Here is a 20,278-nt window from a genome sequence, read left to right on the forward strand (position 1 = left end):
TACTTTCGTGCCTTTGGCTATAAATGTTTTATTTTAAATACCAAAGATAGCTTAGCAAAGTTTGACTCAAAAGCTGATGAGGCTATCTTTTTGGGCTACTCAACAAACAGCAAAGCATACAGAGTTTTTAATAAGCGAACTCAAGTTCTAGAAGAGTCAGTACATGTGGAGTTCGATGAAACTAACCCTGCAGGTAGATACCAGCCCCTGACCGAAGATGATCCACACTCAGTAACCGCTGACCAAGATCCAGCTACTGAGTCATTCACGAAAAGGCTGACCAAGAGTAAGAGTGAACCTAAGATTACTTTTACTGACCCATCTACTTCTGCAGAGATTGTTGAAACACAGACAGCACAAGACATGAATCTACCTAAAGAGATAAGGATCCCAAGAGGGCACTCAGAAAGTGCAATCCTTGATTCTGCTGGGAATACCCTGATGACGAGGAATCAACTCAGGAAGTACCTCAACAATGTTGCTTTCGTCTCAGTTCAAGAACCGAAGAATTTCGCTGAAGCTGAGTACGAGGAATTCTGGATGAACGCAATGCAAGAGGAGCTCGATCAATTCAGAAGAAACGATGTATGGGAGCTAGTGCCTCATCCAAAGAGTCAAAAGACCATTGGAACAAGATGGGTCTTCAGGAATAAGATGGATGAACAAGGGAATGTAGTCAGGAACAAAGCAAGGCTTATAGCTCAGGGCTACAGTCAGCAAGAAGGTATTGACTACGGTGAGACCTTTGCCCCAGTGGCAAGGCTAGAGGCAATTAGAATTCTATGTGCATATGCATCTTACATGAACTTTAAATTATTCCAAATGGATGTCAAAAGTGCATTTCTTAATGGAGTTATAAATGAGGAGGTTTATGTTAACCAACCTCCAGGTTTTGAGGACCATAAATTCCCTAACCACGTTTATAAACTCAAAAAGGCTCTGTACGGCCTCAAGCAAGCACCACGTGCTTGGTATGAGAGGCTGACCAGTTTCCTGCTGACTAGAAATTACGTCAGGGGCAAAGCTGATACAACCTTATTCATTAAGAGAAAGGGTAAAGATACCCTGCTGGCCCAAATTTATGTTGATGATATAATATTTGGTGCAACTAACGAATCAATGTGCAAGGAGTTTAGCAAACAAATGCAGACTGAGTTTGAAATGTCCATGATGGGAGAACTCAACTTCTTCCTCGGTCTTCAAATTAAACAAGGAAAGAATGGCATCTTCATCAGTCAAGCCAAATATGCCAAGGAGATATTAAAGAAATATGACTTGGAAAATTGCAAGCCAATATCCACTCATATGGGCACTGACACTGTCCTCTGCGCTGACGAGAATGGTAAGTCAGTAGACAGCAAATTATATCGAGGTATGATAGGCTCTCTACTTTACTTAACAGTCAGTAGACCGGACATTCAGTTTTCAGTATGCTACTGTGCTAGATATCAATCTAACCCTAAGGAATCTCATTACATTGCTGTAAAAAGAATCCTTAGATATTTGCAAAGCTCAGTGAACGCAGGTTTATGGTATCCCAATACTCATGATTTCACACTCATCGGATACACTGACGCTGACTATGGACGGGATAAGCTGGAACGTAAAAGCACCTCTGGAGGATGTCACTTCTTAGGAAGCTATCTTGTATCCTGGTCCAGCAAAAAGCAGGCGTCAGTAGCCTTGTCTACCACTGAAGCTAAGTACATTGCTGCTGGTCATTGTGTTGCTCAAGTCCTATGGATTAAGCAACAGCTTGAAGACTATGGTGTTCAAACGAAGACAATTGAAGTCAAATGTGACAACAAAAGTGCAATTGATCTTTCAAAGAACCCAATTCAACACAGCAGAATGAAGCATGTCAGCATCAGACATCACTTCATTAGAGACCATGTACTCAAAGGTGAGATCAAGCTTACCTTTGTCCCAACGGACGAACAGCTTGCGGATATCTTCACGAAGCCACTGGCCCGTGAGCAGTTCAGCATACTGAGAGAAGCTATTGGTATGTTTAATCCTCTTCAGTAAATTCCTGAACTAAATGAATATGCATGCTGAGTGAATTACTATGTTGAATGATTGTTTTTGCTGTGTACTCATTGAAATTAATTAAACAGCAAATACTGAGTAAACTTGCACACTGAGTAAGCTAGCTTTAAACTTAGAAATCATCCCTTATGCAATACTGACCACTCAGAATATCAAACGCTTAACATTCTAAACGCTGAGTGTTATATCCATTAGAATAATTGCAAAAGCACGCGTATAGCCACCTGAGATGACGTACGCGCCGAATGTGTCATAAATGCCAGGATTATTGTCGGTTCACAATCCCGAGGCAAAACTGACACATGGATTCGATAAGATCCATTCCTCACCTCTATAAATAATGGGTCATTCCCCATTTTTATTCTTTACGCTTATCAAACTCTCTGGCAAAGAAATTCTTTCTCTCTAAAACCCGTCTAAGCTTTCCCATCCTCAACAATGACTAAGGTTTCCTACAACATCTCCGGTGTCTGGAAGTGTCATCGGAGCTGGGCTTAGGGTGTCCAATCCTCCGGTAAGGGAAAGCCTGAAAAAGTCAGGACCTACACAAAGGTTTTTGAAAACGTCCGAGAATGGAAAGTTGAGCCCTCAAGATGGGTATCTGAAGCCTTCGTACAAAACGAACAACCCTTCTGCGAGTGGATTTCACAGAATGGATGGACTGGGCTATTTTCCATTAGGGATCATACTTATCCTGACCTGGTAAAGGAGTTTTACCACAACCTTCACGTTGCCAATGATAACTAGGACTACCTGGTAACCGTGGTGAAAAAGAAAACCATCTTCATCAACCCTCTCTACCTAGGGAATTTGCTCAAGTTAAAAACTGAGGGAGCAAGGCTAAGGAGATCTGGAGATCAGGATGGTACTGGGTACGAGGTCAACTTCTGCAAACCTGAGGGCCACTCAGGAGAAGTCTCAGCTTCATCTATGGGTCAGCACCAGAAGATGGCTTATTATCTACTGAGTTACTTTATCTATCCGAAGATCAACTGCACTACCTCAGCAACGAACTTCGAACAATGCTTTATCTGGCATATGCTGATGTACAAACCGATCAACATGCCAGTATTCCTTATCGCTGGCTTCCAACGCAGTACTAGCACGCTGAGGCTAGGATCGCTCATCACCAGGATCCTCATTGATCATCAGGTAGACCTGATCGATGAAGAAACAGCTAGAGGATCTGAGATCACAGCGGCTTCGCTGAGAGCGTTGAAGTTCGGTCAGCCTTTGAAGAAAGGAAAAGCTGCTGCTGAGGGAACTGCTGTCCCACAGAAAGGAAGAAGGACTAAGGCCCCAGCTTCCCGGAAAAGAAAAGCTGTTGGGACTCCTTCAAAAGATGCTGAGTCTCCAGCTAAGAGGCAGAAGTCAGCTGCTAAGTTAGCTGAGAAAAGGAGCAGGCAAGATGAGCCTGAAACTGAGGACACTAATGAGCAATCTCAGAAGAAGCACAAGTCCTCCACACTGATTCCCCTCGATGCTATCCCTACTAACATTGTTGTGCCTGGTGACTCTCACTATACATAGTGTTTAGGAACTGTGTCTGAAGAATAGGGAGAAGAGGTACAACTGGATGATCAGTTCATCTCCCAAGTAGAGGAAGAACTAGATGGTGATAGTTCAGAAGAAGACGAAGAAGACGAGACCAGCGGTCAGGATGACGCTGAGGACAATAAGGAGACAACCAGTGAGGTTGCAGCTGAGCACGCCGATACTGGGTTGGCTGATGGAGAAGAGCAAGAACTTGACCAACACAACGTTGATCAAGTCCAAGAGCAAACTGATCTCCCTCATCATGATCAGGAAGAAACCTCTCCTTCTCACTCAGGAGAGTCTATTCAAGCTAACAATCCTCCTACTCCTCCTCGAAGAAGAAAACTCATCAAGGCAAGTCAGAAAGAAGTCAGTGAGAATCCCGTTGAACTATCAACTTTTCCTACCTTTGCCGTTCAACAACCAACGAAAGACCCTTCTGCCCTAAAACTCAAATTTGTTGGTAGAAAACCTGCGGCATCTATAGAAAAGCAAGCCTCTGTTTCTTCTCAACAGGAACATGCCGACTTAAGTGCTGCCGCAAACTCAACCAGTCAAGTTGAGCCGATTACTGTAAATGCTATTATTCCAAGCATGGTGCTGACTCCAAACATATCCGCCCCCGTCAGCACTGACAGTATTCGCGTTGCTACTTCTCCAACTCATCTATCTGCCGATCACACTCGTACTCATATGAACCAAGTGCAGATTGAAAACACCATTCCAGTCACTAACCATGTCACTCCTTTCACTCCTCTTCCTTCCGGTCATACTGATGTCCTTGCAGGCTCTCAAAGCTATATGAATGCCACTGAGTCCGGCAAAAGGATAATTACTCAGTGCAAGCGTTGATTAGAGACCTTCAACAATCCACTCCTCCTGCTGCTGGGTCTTCATCTATTGAGACTACTCAGCTCTCCCAGGCCACTCAGCTTCTCAACGAAGTTAAGGGACTCAAGAACCTGCTGAACGTCATCATTTCTTTTCAAGCACAGCAAGCTAAGCAGGATTCAATTGCCAAGCTGGCTGAGATCCAGCTGACAACTGTGCAACACTTGAACTCTTTACAATAACAAGTTCAGAACTTGTCAGCTGTGAACCCCGACTATGCCACCTCTGCTGAGGTCAAGATGCTCTTTGCTCAGCTTCATACCGAGCAACTCAAGACCAATGAGCAAATGGTCTCTTACTCTCAGTGCTCAGTGGAGAAAATTGGTGAAGCTGTTCGATTGCTAAATCTGAACAAGCAGGAGATGGACACTGACCAAATGAAACAAAATGAGATGCTGTCCATCACAAGGCAAACCTTCAATCACATCCGTCACAGCAACGTTCAGCGTCAGTACTATGACACCTATTTACTGAAAACCTTCCATCAAGTCATTGCTGGACTGACTGATGCGCTTATATGGATTGGTAAGTCTGAAGCCTTCATAGTAAGTATGATCAGCGCTGCCGAGCTCAATATACCCGCTGAAGTCTCCGGACAGGGAGTTGCCATTTTTGATGGTGTAAATGAAAGCGCTGACCGCCTTAAAGCGCTATCCAACGAACTGACCAGGGCTGTCTTAACCGACAGCTTTAGGATTCCTCCTCCCGATGCTGACAAAACGAGGGAGAAAGAACAAGCGAGAACACCAGCAAGAACACAACATGGGTCTAGTCAGTCCCAACAAAAGAAAAGGAAATAGAAATAGGCTAGCTCAGTATAGACTAAGTACGATGTAATCTATATGCCTTGTCTTTACGTTTTTGTTGTAAACACTGACTACCGATATCAATATATCATATTTGCATCTTTCATTTTATTCCTGAGTTATGATATATATTGCTGTGTACTGAGTCATTATGTATCTTCAATTAAATCAGCTATGTTTAACACTTATAAAACTTATTGATTGAATCAAATGCTGATAACATGTTTGACATTGACCTATGTGTTTATAAAACATTGTCTTTTAAGAACTCATTGAACAACAAATTACTCAGCGCACTCTAAATGTTTAAACCTTTCGCTTTATACTGAGTAAATAGAATATGCTATATAAGCTGACCTATATTTGAAAACTGACCTTAGACTTACTCGATTAAACCTGTAGATGTTTAGAGTAAAACTAAGTCAGTAGCTCAACCCTTACGGGGGAGTTTGCTAGGTATAATAGGTCAACTATCATGGGGGAGTTCAATACTGAATAGTTTTGCCAACATCAAAATGAGGGAGTTTGTTGAAACACCTTTCCACATAATTTCGATTTGACAAAATTGTTTAAGTAAAATTGAAATACATATTCTAAACACACTAAGTTTAAATGCTTTGATTTATTCTACTAATGTGTTTGTTCAATGTTGAGTTAAATTGTTTATAAGACACAAGAATTAAAAGGCCCAAGCCCAATACAAGTGTCAAAGCCCAAGTCAAACAACTCAGTACAAGTCGGCCCGCGTTTGTCAAAACGTTATCGTTTTGGACAAAACGCAACTCAGCGGAAGAAGGATCTAGAAGACCTTCGGGAACAACTTCAAGATGAAGCTGTTGAGTAGACTCGACAAACGTACAAAACAGCAGCTGGCTAAGGAAAACTTCCAGACAAAGTATTTCCTCTTTGGGTAAAGATCAGACGACACAGTATGCTGTCCAGTTGACTTTACCATAAAAGGAGAGACAGTCTGCTGAGCTGACCAAAAACAGAAGATACACAAATCTGATTGGCCGAGAGCTCTGAGCAAGTCAGGATGACAACGACAGGAAGCCGTTTCCCTCCAACGGTTATTTCGAAATTCGAAATGACCGATGCCCAGACGTCTCTATAAATAGAGTGCCATCAGAAGCTTTCAACTTACAGAACTTGATCAAGCCATTACGCTGACCAAATCTCTACGCAAAGTTCTGCAAGCAAAAAGCAAAGTAATCTTACACTACATTCAACATCTTTTGTGTAAAAGTCTAGAGTGATTATTTAATCATCTAAGGTGTCTTAGCAAATCATTGTATAGGACACACTCTTATCATTTCTAGAGATAGAAAGGAGAGGCTGAGTACTCGGTTATAGTACTCAGCGAGAGATTAGGATTGAGTAGAGGTATAGAGGAAGATACTCTTGTTATACTCAGTTGCTAAAATTGTAAAAGGTTTGAGGCTCTACCTTTAAAGAGCTCAGTAGAGGATTCGAAATCTCAGAACGTGTTCCGGGGACAAGACGTAGGCTTAGAAGAAGCCGAACCTGGATAAATCTGCTGAGTAAAGTATTTCTTACCTTTAACTCCTTATATATATTGCTTGCTTAAAATAACCAAAAACTGACCAAGTAAAGAGGTCAAGTTAAGTTGTGCGTGTTGAACATCTGAGCTCAGGAATAGACTCTAAGTGCTATCTCCTGACTCAAGCTAAGAAACTGACCTAGTCACCAGTTGACTAAGCCAGTATCTTGCTGTTTACTCAGCGCCGCTGTTAAAACCTTTTTCCTTAGAAAAAGAAGTCTGCCCTAATTGCGAAAAAGTTTAAATAGTTCCTAACCCCCCCCTTGGAACTATACTTGCAACCCTACAAGGGACCAACAATCTTTACATTCAATGTGGGCGGCCTCTCGACATTAATGGGTTTGCGGATGCTGATTGGGGCTATGATTTTGATGATCATAAGTCCACTTCTGCGGTTTTTATCGGACCAAACTTGGTCCTTTGGTGGTCTAGAAAGCAACATATAGTGTTGATATCTTCCATCGAAGCCAAGTATCGTGCGTTGTCTTCTCATATTTTAGCAAAAGGGGTCGGCCTAAGGGATCCCATTTTGAAGCGGGATTCGTGTCGCCCACGTCATGCGGGTGTACCCCTAACCCGATGATGATTCGAGTGCACCCCCTGCGTATGAGAGAGTCTTTTCCCTAGTAATTTGTTAAAGTCTTATAAAGGCCATTTTAAGATTTTCATTTCTTTTCTATGTGGGATGAGAATGCTTAATTTACTTTTATCTTCTTTCAAACCATTTCAAGTGGTTCACATTGAGCATCAATTTCTTATTAACCACTTGTCCGTTTTGAGTTTATAATATACCATTAAAAATATCTCACGGCATAGAATACGTTGACATATTTCAAGTTATTCTAAACTCCATTTATCCTTTATATATTTAAGCCTGAAGTTGACAAAAAAAAAAAACAAACCAAAAGTTGTTTATAATTTGTTTTGGATATATATTATTTATAAAAATAATTATATATATTTAATATATATAAATATTATTTATTTATTTATTTATTACATCATTCGGTTCGACTAATCCGAGTTATCTGGTCCGATCAAATAACTCGTGATCCAGTTTGATGTTCGATCCGGTTTTGATAGCATTGATTTTTCAGGACCAATCTAAGCACCTACAAATTTATTTTTATTTTATCTGTGATAAAGTGGCACGCAAAGCTATCCATTCATTTTGTAATTAATGGTTGAGATGCATATAACTCCACCAACTCTAGGAGACTTATGGGGTGTTTGGTAGCTGCTTTTCGACCTCCTGTTTGCCTTTTCACTTTGAAAAGGAGAATTTAAGGTGTTTGGTTAGACACCTCTTGTTTGCCTTTTGTAGCCAAAAAGTAGTTTTTTATAAAAGTAGGGAATCTCTGCTTTTTGGAACAGCAACCTTTTCAAACAGCAAATAACAAACTGTAACAGGAAACAGCAAACAGCAGATAAAACAAACTGAGGATCTCTACCCCAACCCTTAATGAGACGTTAGAAATCCTAACAAACCCCATTTTCAAGGATCAATTTATTATTCATCCAATAGTCAAATAAATGGTTTATCACCATTAATTTGAGGGGTGATAAGGTTAGACCAAGTCAATGTTAGGATAGCATTCATTTATTCTCTGTATATTTTTTGAATTACTGTAACTACTTGACTACAGTTTATTTGAAAGCATCCTATTTCAATTTTGGAGAGTCCAAATTACTTTAACGTCCAGGTTTTTTTTAAGTTTTAGCTTCCAATTTTTCATATATTTTACCTATATCTGTATTATTTAATAAATAACTAATATCTCACATGACTGGTTCTTTTTCATGGACTTCACAAATTAATTAGAGAATAAACTTCATTAATGATGATGTGTATACAAAATTATAATTGACTTCAGTTGAAATTTCTGTGTATAATTTAATTGATTAGCCATTTGTTGAAATTGTTGTATTAATTTTTTTTTTTTGTCAAATTTTTGTATTAATATTAACTAAGATATATCCATTTTTGTTGGATTATTTATTGTTGTAAGAATAATTTGGAAATCAAAAATGAAAATTGATATAATTGTATAAGAGAAGTGGATAAGGGGATTCAAAACAAGGGGAGGAACATAAAAACGATGGGCTCTCAAACCTGCGGTATTATAGTTCTAGCAGCCCCTTGAAGTCCTCCTCCACTTTTACTGCTGGATTGGATTATCATTTTCTTTTGATAAAACCAAAAACAAACAAAACTAAGAGAAATTATACAATACCACGTCACAATCTGATGTGTTATGCCAACACCAATAAAATTAAGACACATGTTATTAACTTTATCTAATATTAAAAAAGTAATAAATTCTCTTTCCTCGAAATCAGAATTCACGTTTCTTTCCAGATCCACCGCTTGCAATCTTACTGTTCTCCCCTACCATCCACCATCACTGATCCATTGTTTTACTCTACTCTACTGACTACCGCCGTTGCTCCATTGCAGAAGAGATAACGGGTTTGAATAGGAAAACAATTTTCTCTATGAATTCACTTCTTAACCTTCGATTTCAGCCTGGGCTTTATAAAATTGAAGATCTGAAGGACTCAATCGGATGAACTTCTTGTTTGTTTCTCTCATGTCTTGTGGTGTCTGAGTCTTCAAATTGTTTGCTTCTCCGATTTTCACTTCTGGTCCCTGGGTTACCTTTTCCTATTTATTGCTTTAACCCCAAATTTCTGGATTTCTATTGAGTGTTTCAATTCTTTTTTTTTAGGTTAATCCTCCATTCGATTTTCTCCTCTTTTTCTCAGAATCAAACATAGATTGTGAAGTATTTTAAAATGTGGTTTATGTTGTTTAGGCTTCCAAATCTAGTTGAGAAATTCTAAATTTAAAAGAAAAAGTTGTAATTTCAATGCAATCAACGGTTGGCTTGATCGGAAATTGTGAGGAAGCAAAAGAAATTGGAAAAAGAAATAGTGCAATTAGATCTTACATCACAAATAGTCCAATTAAAATAATGATGGAAAATGTTGATTTATTTTGAGAATGGAAAGTGGAAGGTGCCAATAGATGGCAACAGATAGATGGCGGCCTTATAAAATTTCACCGGCAGTTCTTGAGAAGGACGAGGACAGGGATATCAATTCTTCAAGAGGAGTAAATTATTATTATTTTAATTTATTTAAATAAAGTTAACACGTGTCTGAATTTTATTGGTGTTGGTATACCACATCAGATTTTGACGTGGTATACCCGGCGTATAATATAATTTCTCCAAAACTAAATGGTGCATCTGTTTATTTGTAAAATTTTGTAATACAAAAGAAAGATTTTACCAGTAACGATCCCGTCCGGAATGGGTGGCGTCGGGGGAGCGGCCTTAAAGGATGGCGATGGGGCAGGAATGAACTGAATTCCATATCGGAAATGGAGAGGGAGTGATTGAAGCTTATTAGTAAGGTGTGAATGTAATACATGCAGACGCGTTTTAAAGCCGTGAGACTCGAGATGTTGGATTTGAGCTACAGTTAAACTCGAATAAAAAAAAATTGCCCATCATATTTTTCTGTCTAGGTATTTCATTTTGCTATTTTTACGGATATACCAAATAACTTCAAATCACTATTTTTAGTCGAAACTTTTGCCGATTAGAGCAGACAATGTGTTCATCTAGAAAACGGGTTTATCTTCTCATGGGCCATTTTTTACATGACAAAAAACATTGATTAGGCATAAATGTCTTCCGTCATATGACATATATATATAAAAAATGGTATGAACTTATGATATTACAAAACTATTATCTCAGATTCGATTCCCGCTGAACACATCAATATTCAAGAACTCTGTTTGCTGCTGTTGGTTGATTGAAACTGCTTTTCATTCCATTCTTAAATGTTTGGACTCTTAAATGTTCCTAATATACAAAACTGTTCTACAATGTAAAGGGACTACTAGATACAGAACAGGCAGTTTTCTTGTAAAAATTACAGTTTCTGCATCAAATTGTTCACTTGATTGCATATTCTGGGAACTGCAATTCCATCATACGCACCCCTTCCCTTATCGATAAAGCTGATTGCAATTACGCAAAACATCAAGAGCACTCCACAGGATACTATACTAATCAAGAAAACATCATGGTTGTACAATTTCTTCTAGCTGCCAGTAGTAAGCATTCTAGCTGCTACTAGTCCGCCTGCCAATGCTGTCCCGAATAGAGCATGCAATCTCACACAATAGTACTTTGCCATGAAAATCTTTCCTTTATTCTGTAAAAGTATGTTCTTATAAGCATTGCTATGAACAAATTGCGGGAACAGCATAATCGAAGCTCACCTTGTGGTTTTCGTCGACATAGTTCACTACTAGTTTCCCCATAGGTACTGTCAGGGCACATAGAAGCTGCAATAAACAATGATTTCATCAATGGATATGCTCTTGTCTAATTCAGAGGAAAAAACTAGTCAACACTACAATGATTTGGTACATGTCTACTTACTATGCAAGGTAGAGGAAGCGTCTGGCTGAGACCGAAAAGAAGCACAATAGAGTAAAGTGTCGTAATTGCCGCCTTCACTACACGAGAACCTCCTTCAGTGCCAAGTCTAACCTGCGTAGAGATATATAGATGTAGAGTTTAACTGAATAAATGAACTAATAGAGGGAGTGGGAATCAAGGGATTCTTACCAAAGGGGATAGTTTTCCAACAGCTTTATCTTCTTCAATCTGATTGATGAACCTTATGGTTAAAGTAACTCAAGGAAAAAAAGATGAAGGAGAAGAAAAAAGGTAAGACTTACTTGATGAAAGTGACTACAAAAGAGGATTAAAGAGGTTGTGAAGCCAACAAGGACTGATGCAGAAAGAATTGTGCCGGTTAATGGAAGATCCATTACCTCGCTGTAAAGGTAAACACACCGATAAGCAAATCATGAGCCTTTTTTTAACTATTTCAGACTGATTTAAGGTTGGAATTTTGTAACTCAAAAAGATTATAAACCTTGTTCTTCCCAACAGTAAGTAAAAGGCAGTAGTTGCAAATGGACCAAATGCAGAAAAGCACAGTGGTTCACCCAATCCTTGATAACTTAATCGAAAAGGCGGACACTGCTCAGATAAAACTCAAACATTATTAGATTACAACCATCTAAAACAGATGAGACTCATTCTTCAAAGATTTTGCATGTACCTGGTAGATATAACCACAAAAGATTGCACAAGCCAGTAATAATAATGCTTGCACGCTGCTAGCTGCTAGAGAGGCCCATGCCAGCCCAGTGAAGCCAAGAGCAAGTAATGAGTATGCAGCAACAAGGGTTCCTGAACGGCTTATCATAGCACGAGCAGTGCAGAACATAATTAGCCAAAACAAATGAAAGAAAAACATAATTTGAATGAATAGAAGGTTAAACTAGTTACCTGCCAACCAAGTTTACAACTGATTCCTTCTTGTTTTTATCTGCTCCTGTATCGAAATCATAAACATCGTTGCTGTCGAAAGACCATGTATAAGAATTTTAACAACTATAAGGAAACATTTTAACTAAAATAGTTCACTCAGATGAGGATATATAGTCTGTTTATGATGCATTGCTTACATTTAGTAGATAGATACATGTAGCAAGTAAATTTCAATGAGATTTTAGTTGGAACACATTTAAAATGTTAATGGTGAAACATTATTAAGATGAACCTACAAAATTTTCAATCTATTGCAGAAGTAATACTTTTTTTATTCCTTAAATAATTATAGAACTCACCTCAAATTGAGCCAAGTTATGATAAGGACTGAAGAAGCCAAGAGCACAAAATAGCGCCTAGCTGAAAATATGCCTGTCTGCAAATAAGCAGCTGCACATCCCACCTGCTCCCCCCAAAAAAACAAATGATTCAGCACAAGGCAGAGTTCTAGCTAAACATACTCTTATAACAACCGGTCCAATACCATATCGATATTGTCCGATTTGGCCAAGTCTCATTCCTTGGATCTCGCAGAGTCTCACGATTTTAAAACGCGGGCAAGATTGTTATAATTGGTATCAGAGCCGACTATCCACCTACAATGTGTTGGTTTGGGATGAACTAAATGGAATTTGGTGGGCCTGAAACAACACGGTTCTGAGAAGTGGTACCCGGGTGGAAGATGTGAGCATTGAGCTACTTAGAAATGGCAACGAGTATAGGGATGAACTGAATCCCACCTCGGAAACGGAGAGGGAGTGTATTAGTAAGGTGTTTTCAATACATGTAGATGCGTATTAAAGCCGTGAGACCCTATAGGTTGAATTTGGACTAAAGCCGACAATATCGACACGATCAAATCTGGAATTTAATCTTAGAACTCAAGACTGTAAATGAAATTCAGCAAAAGATAGAAAAATAGTTACAGTGAGAGGAATCAATGCAACTGAGTAAATTGGCAATTTAATTGCCCTCCATATCAAGGTCACTTTTGAAATATCTTCCTCCTTTTGCTCTTCTTCATACTTATCACCATCATGATTGCATAAAGCAGATAGAACCTGCCCAAATTGGGTTTTTTCCTTGAGCTGTAAATGTCTTTTTTGAACTGTAGAAAGGAATTTCTGTGTGCTACTACAGAATTGCCATGATTTTCTGGAAGAATCTAGATTAAAATCTCCACCATAACATCTGAGAAAATAAACAATGGCAGAAAATACATTCAATTTCAAACCATCATCTATGTTCATCAAACCAATTTTACCAAAAATGGGTTTTCATATCTCTAATATCACTATAGCATAAAAGCATAAGCAGCAAACATCATGATAAAGGGCGTGACTTGCCTTATTAAATAACTGTGCTTGGCGAAAGAGTGATGAAGCTTATTCAAACCATAACCCAGATTGAAAGAGTTAATTGCTACAGCCATATTTACAGCATTATCTGCAAAAAAGAAGAGGGGAAATCCATATTTAATCCTAAATCATCAATTCCAAATCTAGAGAACAAAGATTCATACCTCGAAGGGCTAAAATGGGTGATTTCGTGTTTGTTTGTGGTGGAAAATAGTACAAGATAAGATAGTAGCTTCCATTATTAACTGTTTTATTATGAATTATGCATCACGGGCAAGTTTGCCTGAAAAGCTTGCATTGGTCGGGACCGGAGCAGAATAAAAGTTCCCCAGTTACCGACGGTAAACTGAGCTACAGCCTACATGCATGTAGTTGGATGGTTTAGTAACCAGTAAAATGTTGACATGTAAGCGTAAGGATATTGGAGATCAGGATTTGGATTTGGATTTGGTAGGAGGGAGAGGACCCACATTTTTCTTTAATTATAAATTACAACTCTTCTCGCTAGGCATGACAAGATTTACAGAGTTTGGTAGATATCTAACATTAGCCCATACTATTCAAATCTAAAAGAATATAGTATTTGTTATCATTTATTTGTTAATTTGTAGTATTTTCTATTTTGAAAATAAATGAATGTTATACTAAAAAAATAACGAATAAAATGAAAAATTTCAATATTAAAATATTTGATGTTTTGAATTTGTTGAGGGATTATATATTATGTATCTGTTTGGTACGTTGTAATGCAATGTAATGTAATCAAAGTTGTAATGGAATGGAATCATGATGACATTAACATGTTAGGTTGATATATTTTAATAAAATTGATGAAATGCAATTGCCATTACAATACGTATGTCTATATTAGTTAAATACAATTTTCATGTTTTTTTTTACATTTTTATGTTTTTTTTCAATTTCTTTTTCCATTTTTCGTTGTTTTTCTCATTTTTGTTTTTTTCCGTTTTTTCCGTTTTTTGCATTTTTACATTTTCTCGTGTTTTTCTCGTTTTCAAGTTTTACCGTTTTCATGTTTTTCATTTTTTTCATTTTTATGTTTTTGCTTTTTCTAGTTTTTTGCATTTTTTTTTCTCGTTTTCGCATTTTTTCGGTTTTTATGTTTTTTTTCTGCATTTTGCAATTAGTAATAAAAATACAAGGGCTAATCGTAATGGGGATTCATGTTTATTTTGTTTTAATGCCCATTACATAAATTAGTGAAGAAAAATTGAATGATTTAATGGTGATTCCATTACGACAAAAATGATATAACTAACCAAACATGATAATGAGTCTCCATTGTAATGGTCATTCCACTACGACGTACATTACATCATACCAAACGGAGCCTATGTTATTTAGAATTTTAAGTATTTGATTTTTTTCAAATTTATGAATGATTTTATTAAATTGGTAGAATATTAACTTTATAATTAATGTGTGATTCTTCAAAATTTATTATTATTTAATTTATATATTTAACGGATAAGGGTATTTGTGGGTACCCATCAATTATTTGGGACATGAATGAGGTTATTATTATCTATCTGTTATGGTAATTAGACGGGACGAGCAGTTAAAAAATATAAAAGGGTAATAGTACGTGTATGATAATACCTGCGGATACTGTACCCGTTGTTATCCATACTTTTTACGTTTGATTGGGCTCACTAGGGAAAAAATTATATTATACTCCCGAAATAATACATCATATTCACTATGAGTCTGTTTGGTATGGCGTAATGCAATGTAATGTAATCAAGGTCGTAATGTAATCAAAGTTGTAATGTAATGGAATGGAATAATCATTCTATTACCATGTTTGGTTGACAATTATGATGTAATGTAATAACCATTACAATACTTATATGTTCCTAATTAAATGCGATCATAAAATTTTATTTACATAATTAAAATCAACGAAAAACATGAAAAATGTGAAAAATCGAATCGAAATCAAATACAAAATTAGATTAACCGAAATCAATAAATTAGTACATAGTTTTTCGCTTTATCATATTTTTTTACATTTTTCTCGTTTCTTTTAATTTCCATTTTCAACATTTTTCACCGTTTTTCTATTTTCTCATTTTTCATATTTTTTCGGTTTTTCGTATTTTTTTTCATTTTTCTCGTTTTCAATTTTCATGTTTTTCTACTTTTTGCGTATTTGACAAAAATGAGAGGTAGGATTGAGAGGTGAGATTTGAGAATGAGAGGTTAGATGACAATATAATGAGAATTCAAGTCATTTTTCTATGTAATGGGAATTACAAGATTTCTTCAATAAAATTTAACTCAAGATTTTCTCATTCCATTACAATGAAATTGTAACATGCAACCAACCATGGTAATGAGCATTCAATGTAATGATCATTCCATTACGAAGGTCATTACATCTTACCAAATGACACTTATGTGTTTGATGAATCCAGCCTATATCCACATGGCTCTATTTATGTTCACTCGCAGTTATCATGAGGTAGAGATGAATGACATTTTATTCCTGGTGCTGAAAATGGGACTGACATGAGGTGTACCATTCATACCCTATGGATCCCCGTCCTTGTATAAATCCTTGATAAATTTTTTTGATATATTATATTGTAATATCCCGAATTTTGGAAAAAAAAAATTATTAAAGATTTTTGTTAAAAAAAAGACATAAATAAATGGAAAAAGTACGAAAAAAATGTTTGTGGTTTGCTCAATTTACAAATAGAGGTATGTGGTTTAAAAGTTTACAAAAAAAAATGTATGTGGTATGTTTTATTTACAAAACAAAGTATTACAATTACACAATTAAGTTCCGATTACAACCAAAGACATTTTTATCTTAAGAAAAATTATTCTTACATATTAGCAAAATATAACCCCCGAAAAAAAACAACTTTCTAAATCAAAACAATAAATAATATGGTGGAATTTTACATTTTTAACTAGTCTGACAGTTTATGAACTAGATTGATATTTAAATTCATTTTACACAGTTGCAATTTGATTTTGGGGTCTGTGTTTTATCAATAAATAAATGTAATTGAAAAAAATTTAAAAAAATGCTCCTATTATCATCCATTACTTAAAAGTTCAATTTTAAATACTTTATTCTGTAAAAAAAACATATCACATACCTCTATTTGCAAACTTTTAAACTACGGACCTCTATTTGCAAATAAGTCAAACCACGAACATTTTTTTCGTAATTTACCCTAAATAAATTCAATTTCTAGTTTTCGAAAATTTGACTAGACTTTTTAAATGTATATAATTGGTTTGTTTACATAATTACTATTAAATATATGATAACTATTAGTATTATTTTATAGTAAAATATTAGTTTCATATATATCTTATATATATCTGGTATAAACAAAGTAAATTCAAATTGAATTTATTTTAATGTTGCGGCTTTTTATTTTTATTTAATTATTTTATAAAAATCAAAACATTTATCCAAAACCTACATAGATATCTAAAATATTCCGATTAAGCCATCTTCATTATAAAATCTAATAACCTATTTTTATCTCTTTAAAACTTCACAACGCTGTTCTGCTTGGGATTGAGGAATTCCCATGTTGAATTCACTAGCTCTTCACAAAGAGTTGATGTATGAGATTGATTTAGAAGATTAAGGTTCAGATCTAGCTATTATTTGGAATATCAGGTGAGTGATAATTATAGTACATGTCGCTATTTGATTGAAATATCAGATTAAAAACTGTTTATCAAAAATTGACATTTGATTTTATATTATCTTTTAAAAAGCGTATAGCTTAAACCTTCTGTTTACTAAATATCCTTAGTATTAGAGCGTATATTCTGAGAACATGCCTTTATATTTGATTTGTTTTACTATCAAATACAATGAAATTGTTAAGATTCTGATTTGATATGATTTGTACTTCCTGATATGCAATTTATCGCAGTTATTATTTTTATTTTAGAAATCTGATAATTCGTTCAATCAGTTATGATTTTCTGATTTATATATATATATATATATATATATATATATATATATATATATATATATATATATATATATATCCTATATGTTTTTCAAACTGGTACAATTGCTCAGTATATCTGTATCTGTTATCTAGCCTCTCACCGATCTTCATAACATTAGGTCTTTGCATCTGTCTTTGAGTCAGGTTGTCAGTTGTCAGTTTGTCAACATTAGAATCATGCATAAGATTGGTGAAGGTAATTATCTGTTATCTGTATCTGTTATTGGTAGCGCGCTTACCATTTATCTGGCCCTGGTGGTGTGCATTATCACCACTCTATTACACTGTACCATGTGTTTTAAAACTTTTATCTTATTCTCTGATTATTCTAATTTTTTATATTTTGAAAGGCTTCAGTATTATGGTTGACAATTGAATACCAGTATTTTGATTTGATTATCTTATATTGACCCCTTTTGATTAACTGATTTTGAAATACTATATTTTGAGCTATAATTGTCATAATTTAACAGTATCAGCCTGTCTGCCTGTTCTTTTTCTGTTGTGTGCTATAGCTACTGCTAACTGAGGTTTTCGCTCGTATAGACGAAAATCTCATACCACGTTGAATATTTCTTTTTTCAGATTAAGGTCTATGTTCGTGAGGTAACCCTTGGATTGATGTTGAAGGAGACTGCTTAATGATTTAGCTTTATATTTTTTTTGGAGACTTTTGATTATTAAGATTTGACTTGAATAGTTAGGTTCCTTTAAGGTTTATGATGTAATTTCAGCGAATTTGATATTCTGTTAGTAAATTTTGGAATTTCCATTAGTTCAAAATTAAGGCTAGCATAGGTTAAAGTTAATTTAATTTATGCGCCGGTCATGGCTGGGTTGGGGCGTGACATATATGTTTAGCCGTGTATAATTATGAGATGTTTGACTTAACTTGATCCTTGTTGACATGCGTTAGGGTGGACCCCTTGAGTATACTCTTATGCCAAAGTCAATAATAAATAAAGAGAGCGAATACATTATATCATAATGGAGAGAGAGAGAGAGAGTAATTTACCACTTTATAGGTATTGGTTGTGCAGAAAGACTATTTTGCCCTTGATAAGATGGTGAGGCGGTTTTGCTTATGGGCCTCTTTATTGAAATTAACTTTCAAAATGCTATGGGCCTATTTAATGGAATCGATCTGAAATAGGCACCCTCTCTTTTGTACATTGAGCATTGATGCGAAAATTATTAATTACTCTATCTTTCCGATAACCACAAGATCTAACTGCTCGCATTTGAAGCATTTAGAATCGTTGATGCACAAATTGGTGGTTGTCCAAAGTTCTGAAAAGGTATATAGACCCATGTTGTTAGTGTATGCCATAGTCACAATGCATTATAACTTTGATGATTCAATTAATAAAGAAAATGCATTAATCTATTTCAGTTTATTTATCTTATGCAAGTAAAAACTTTAAATAGAGTACCCACATATAGTGATCTGCTCATGTTTATCGGGCTTGAGGGCTTGGACAAGTGAAGCCATGAGACAACAAGATATTATACTAAAGCATCATCAGTCCGTCCTTATCGTGGTAACGATGATGAACTAAAAACTATTGTGCATCTTAGTTGTGACGGTGTTTCACCGGTCATAGTCATTTGATGTCAGACTTGGTGTACATGGGCTTATGAAATAGTAAGCACTTGATCGATCCGCTTATGAGAGAATCACATGGTCTCATATGCCATAGGTGTGACTCAGCAACATTCATATTGGAAGCCTTAGACCAAGTTCACAATGGGGCCTAGATGAGACAGGCTGCCCTACGCCGATAATCCCTTCAGACGATGGTTAAAAACCGTCATCCCGAAGAAAATGAAACTGTCACGGGGCTCGCTACTGTCTAATGATGCTTTAGATAACGGTTGTCTTATTTTCATTTGAAATAATGTCATATGACATCAGCCTATTTGCTTTTATCCATCTTACACATAGTACGATGATAGTATATTTATTACCTCCCGTCAACTCGATGACCCTAACTAGGGCTGGGCGTGGATCCTGGAGATACTGGATCGGACCGAATATCCGAGGAAAAAACTCCGGAATTGGACCGGACCGTTGACTTTTTTTGGAGAACCGAATTGGATTGGACCGTTGACTTTTCGTCAAAGAACTGGACCGAACTGGACCGAAATTTATCCAGGACCGGACCGATAACCGGATTGGATTGGATTGGATTGGACCGAACTGAAATAACCGAAAGTTTAGCAATAATAAATTTATATTTCATACATTAACTTTATATAAAGAGAAATATTATATAATATATAGTTATATATTTTGTAAGGTTTGGTAAACTAATTACAATAATATAAATTTATAATTTATTAATAAGGTATAACATTATTATATAGTCATAAGGGATTCTTCTGCCTGAGAATCAAGGTGTTCTTCTTTTTGTGGTGGTTTGCCATCAGATTTGGAAATGGCGGAACGAGGAGATCTTTGGAGGAGGAGTGGTTTCTCAGCCTAATGTCCTTGAGTTCTTTTCTAAGAAGATTAGTACCTTCGTTGAGAGTTTTGTTGAAGATCCCTTACCTAGAGATGTTCAGAGAAAGGAGGTCAATCTTTTAGGCTGGTGTAGGCCGAGTGAAGGGGTGGTTAAACTCAACACTGATGGTTCTT

The 20,278-nt window shown here is 36.2% G+C and overlaps 1 protein-coding gene across 1 annotated transcript; it reads right to left on the reverse strand.

Moving 5' to 3' along the window:
- Positions 1-10,664: 10,664 nt before the first annotated feature.
- Positions 10,665-14,035, reverse strand: LOC136225524 (2-carboxy-1,4-naphthoquinone phytyltransferase, chloroplastic). Its single transcript, XM_066013579.1, has 12 exons — positions 13,789-14,035; positions 13,613-13,712; positions 13,193-13,457; positions 12,566-12,669; positions 12,225-12,296; positions 11,995-12,133; positions 11,806-11,912; positions 11,606-11,705; positions 11,493-11,531; positions 11,304-11,414; positions 11,141-11,206; positions 10,665-11,073 (listed from the first exon to the last, which is right to left on the reverse strand). Exons 2-12 carry the CDS (start codon positions 13,696-13,698, stop codon positions 10,960-10,962), a joined length of 1,203 nt encoding a protein of 400 aa, XP_065869651.1. The 5' UTR covers positions 13,699-13,712; positions 13,789-14,035; the 3' UTR covers positions 10,665-10,959.
- Between the last annotated feature and the right edge of the window lie 6,243 nt (positions 14,036-20,278).

The sequence above is a fragment of the Euphorbia lathyris genome, chromosome 4, assembly GCF_963576675.1.
Source record: "Euphorbia lathyris chromosome 4, ddEupLath1.1, whole genome shotgun sequence".
Lineage (NCBI taxonomy): Eukaryota > Viridiplantae > Streptophyta > Magnoliopsida > Malpighiales > Euphorbiaceae > Euphorbia > Euphorbia lathyris.

Bases quoted from the DNA above. Each gene is read 5' to 3' on its own strand.
- LOC136225524 (XM_066013579.1), bottom strand. From the start codon at position 13,698: ATGGCTGTAGCAATTAACTCTTTCAATCTGGGTTATGGTTTGAATAAG. The intron at 11,207-11,303 runs GTAAGTAGACAT...TGTTTATTGCAG, and splicing joins CGCTTCCTCTACCTTGCATA to CTTCTATGTGCCCTGACAGT. The intron at 11,074-11,140 runs GTGAGCTTCGAT...ATACTTTTACAG, and splicing joins ATGTCGACGAAAACCACAAG to AATAAAGGAAAGATTTTCAT.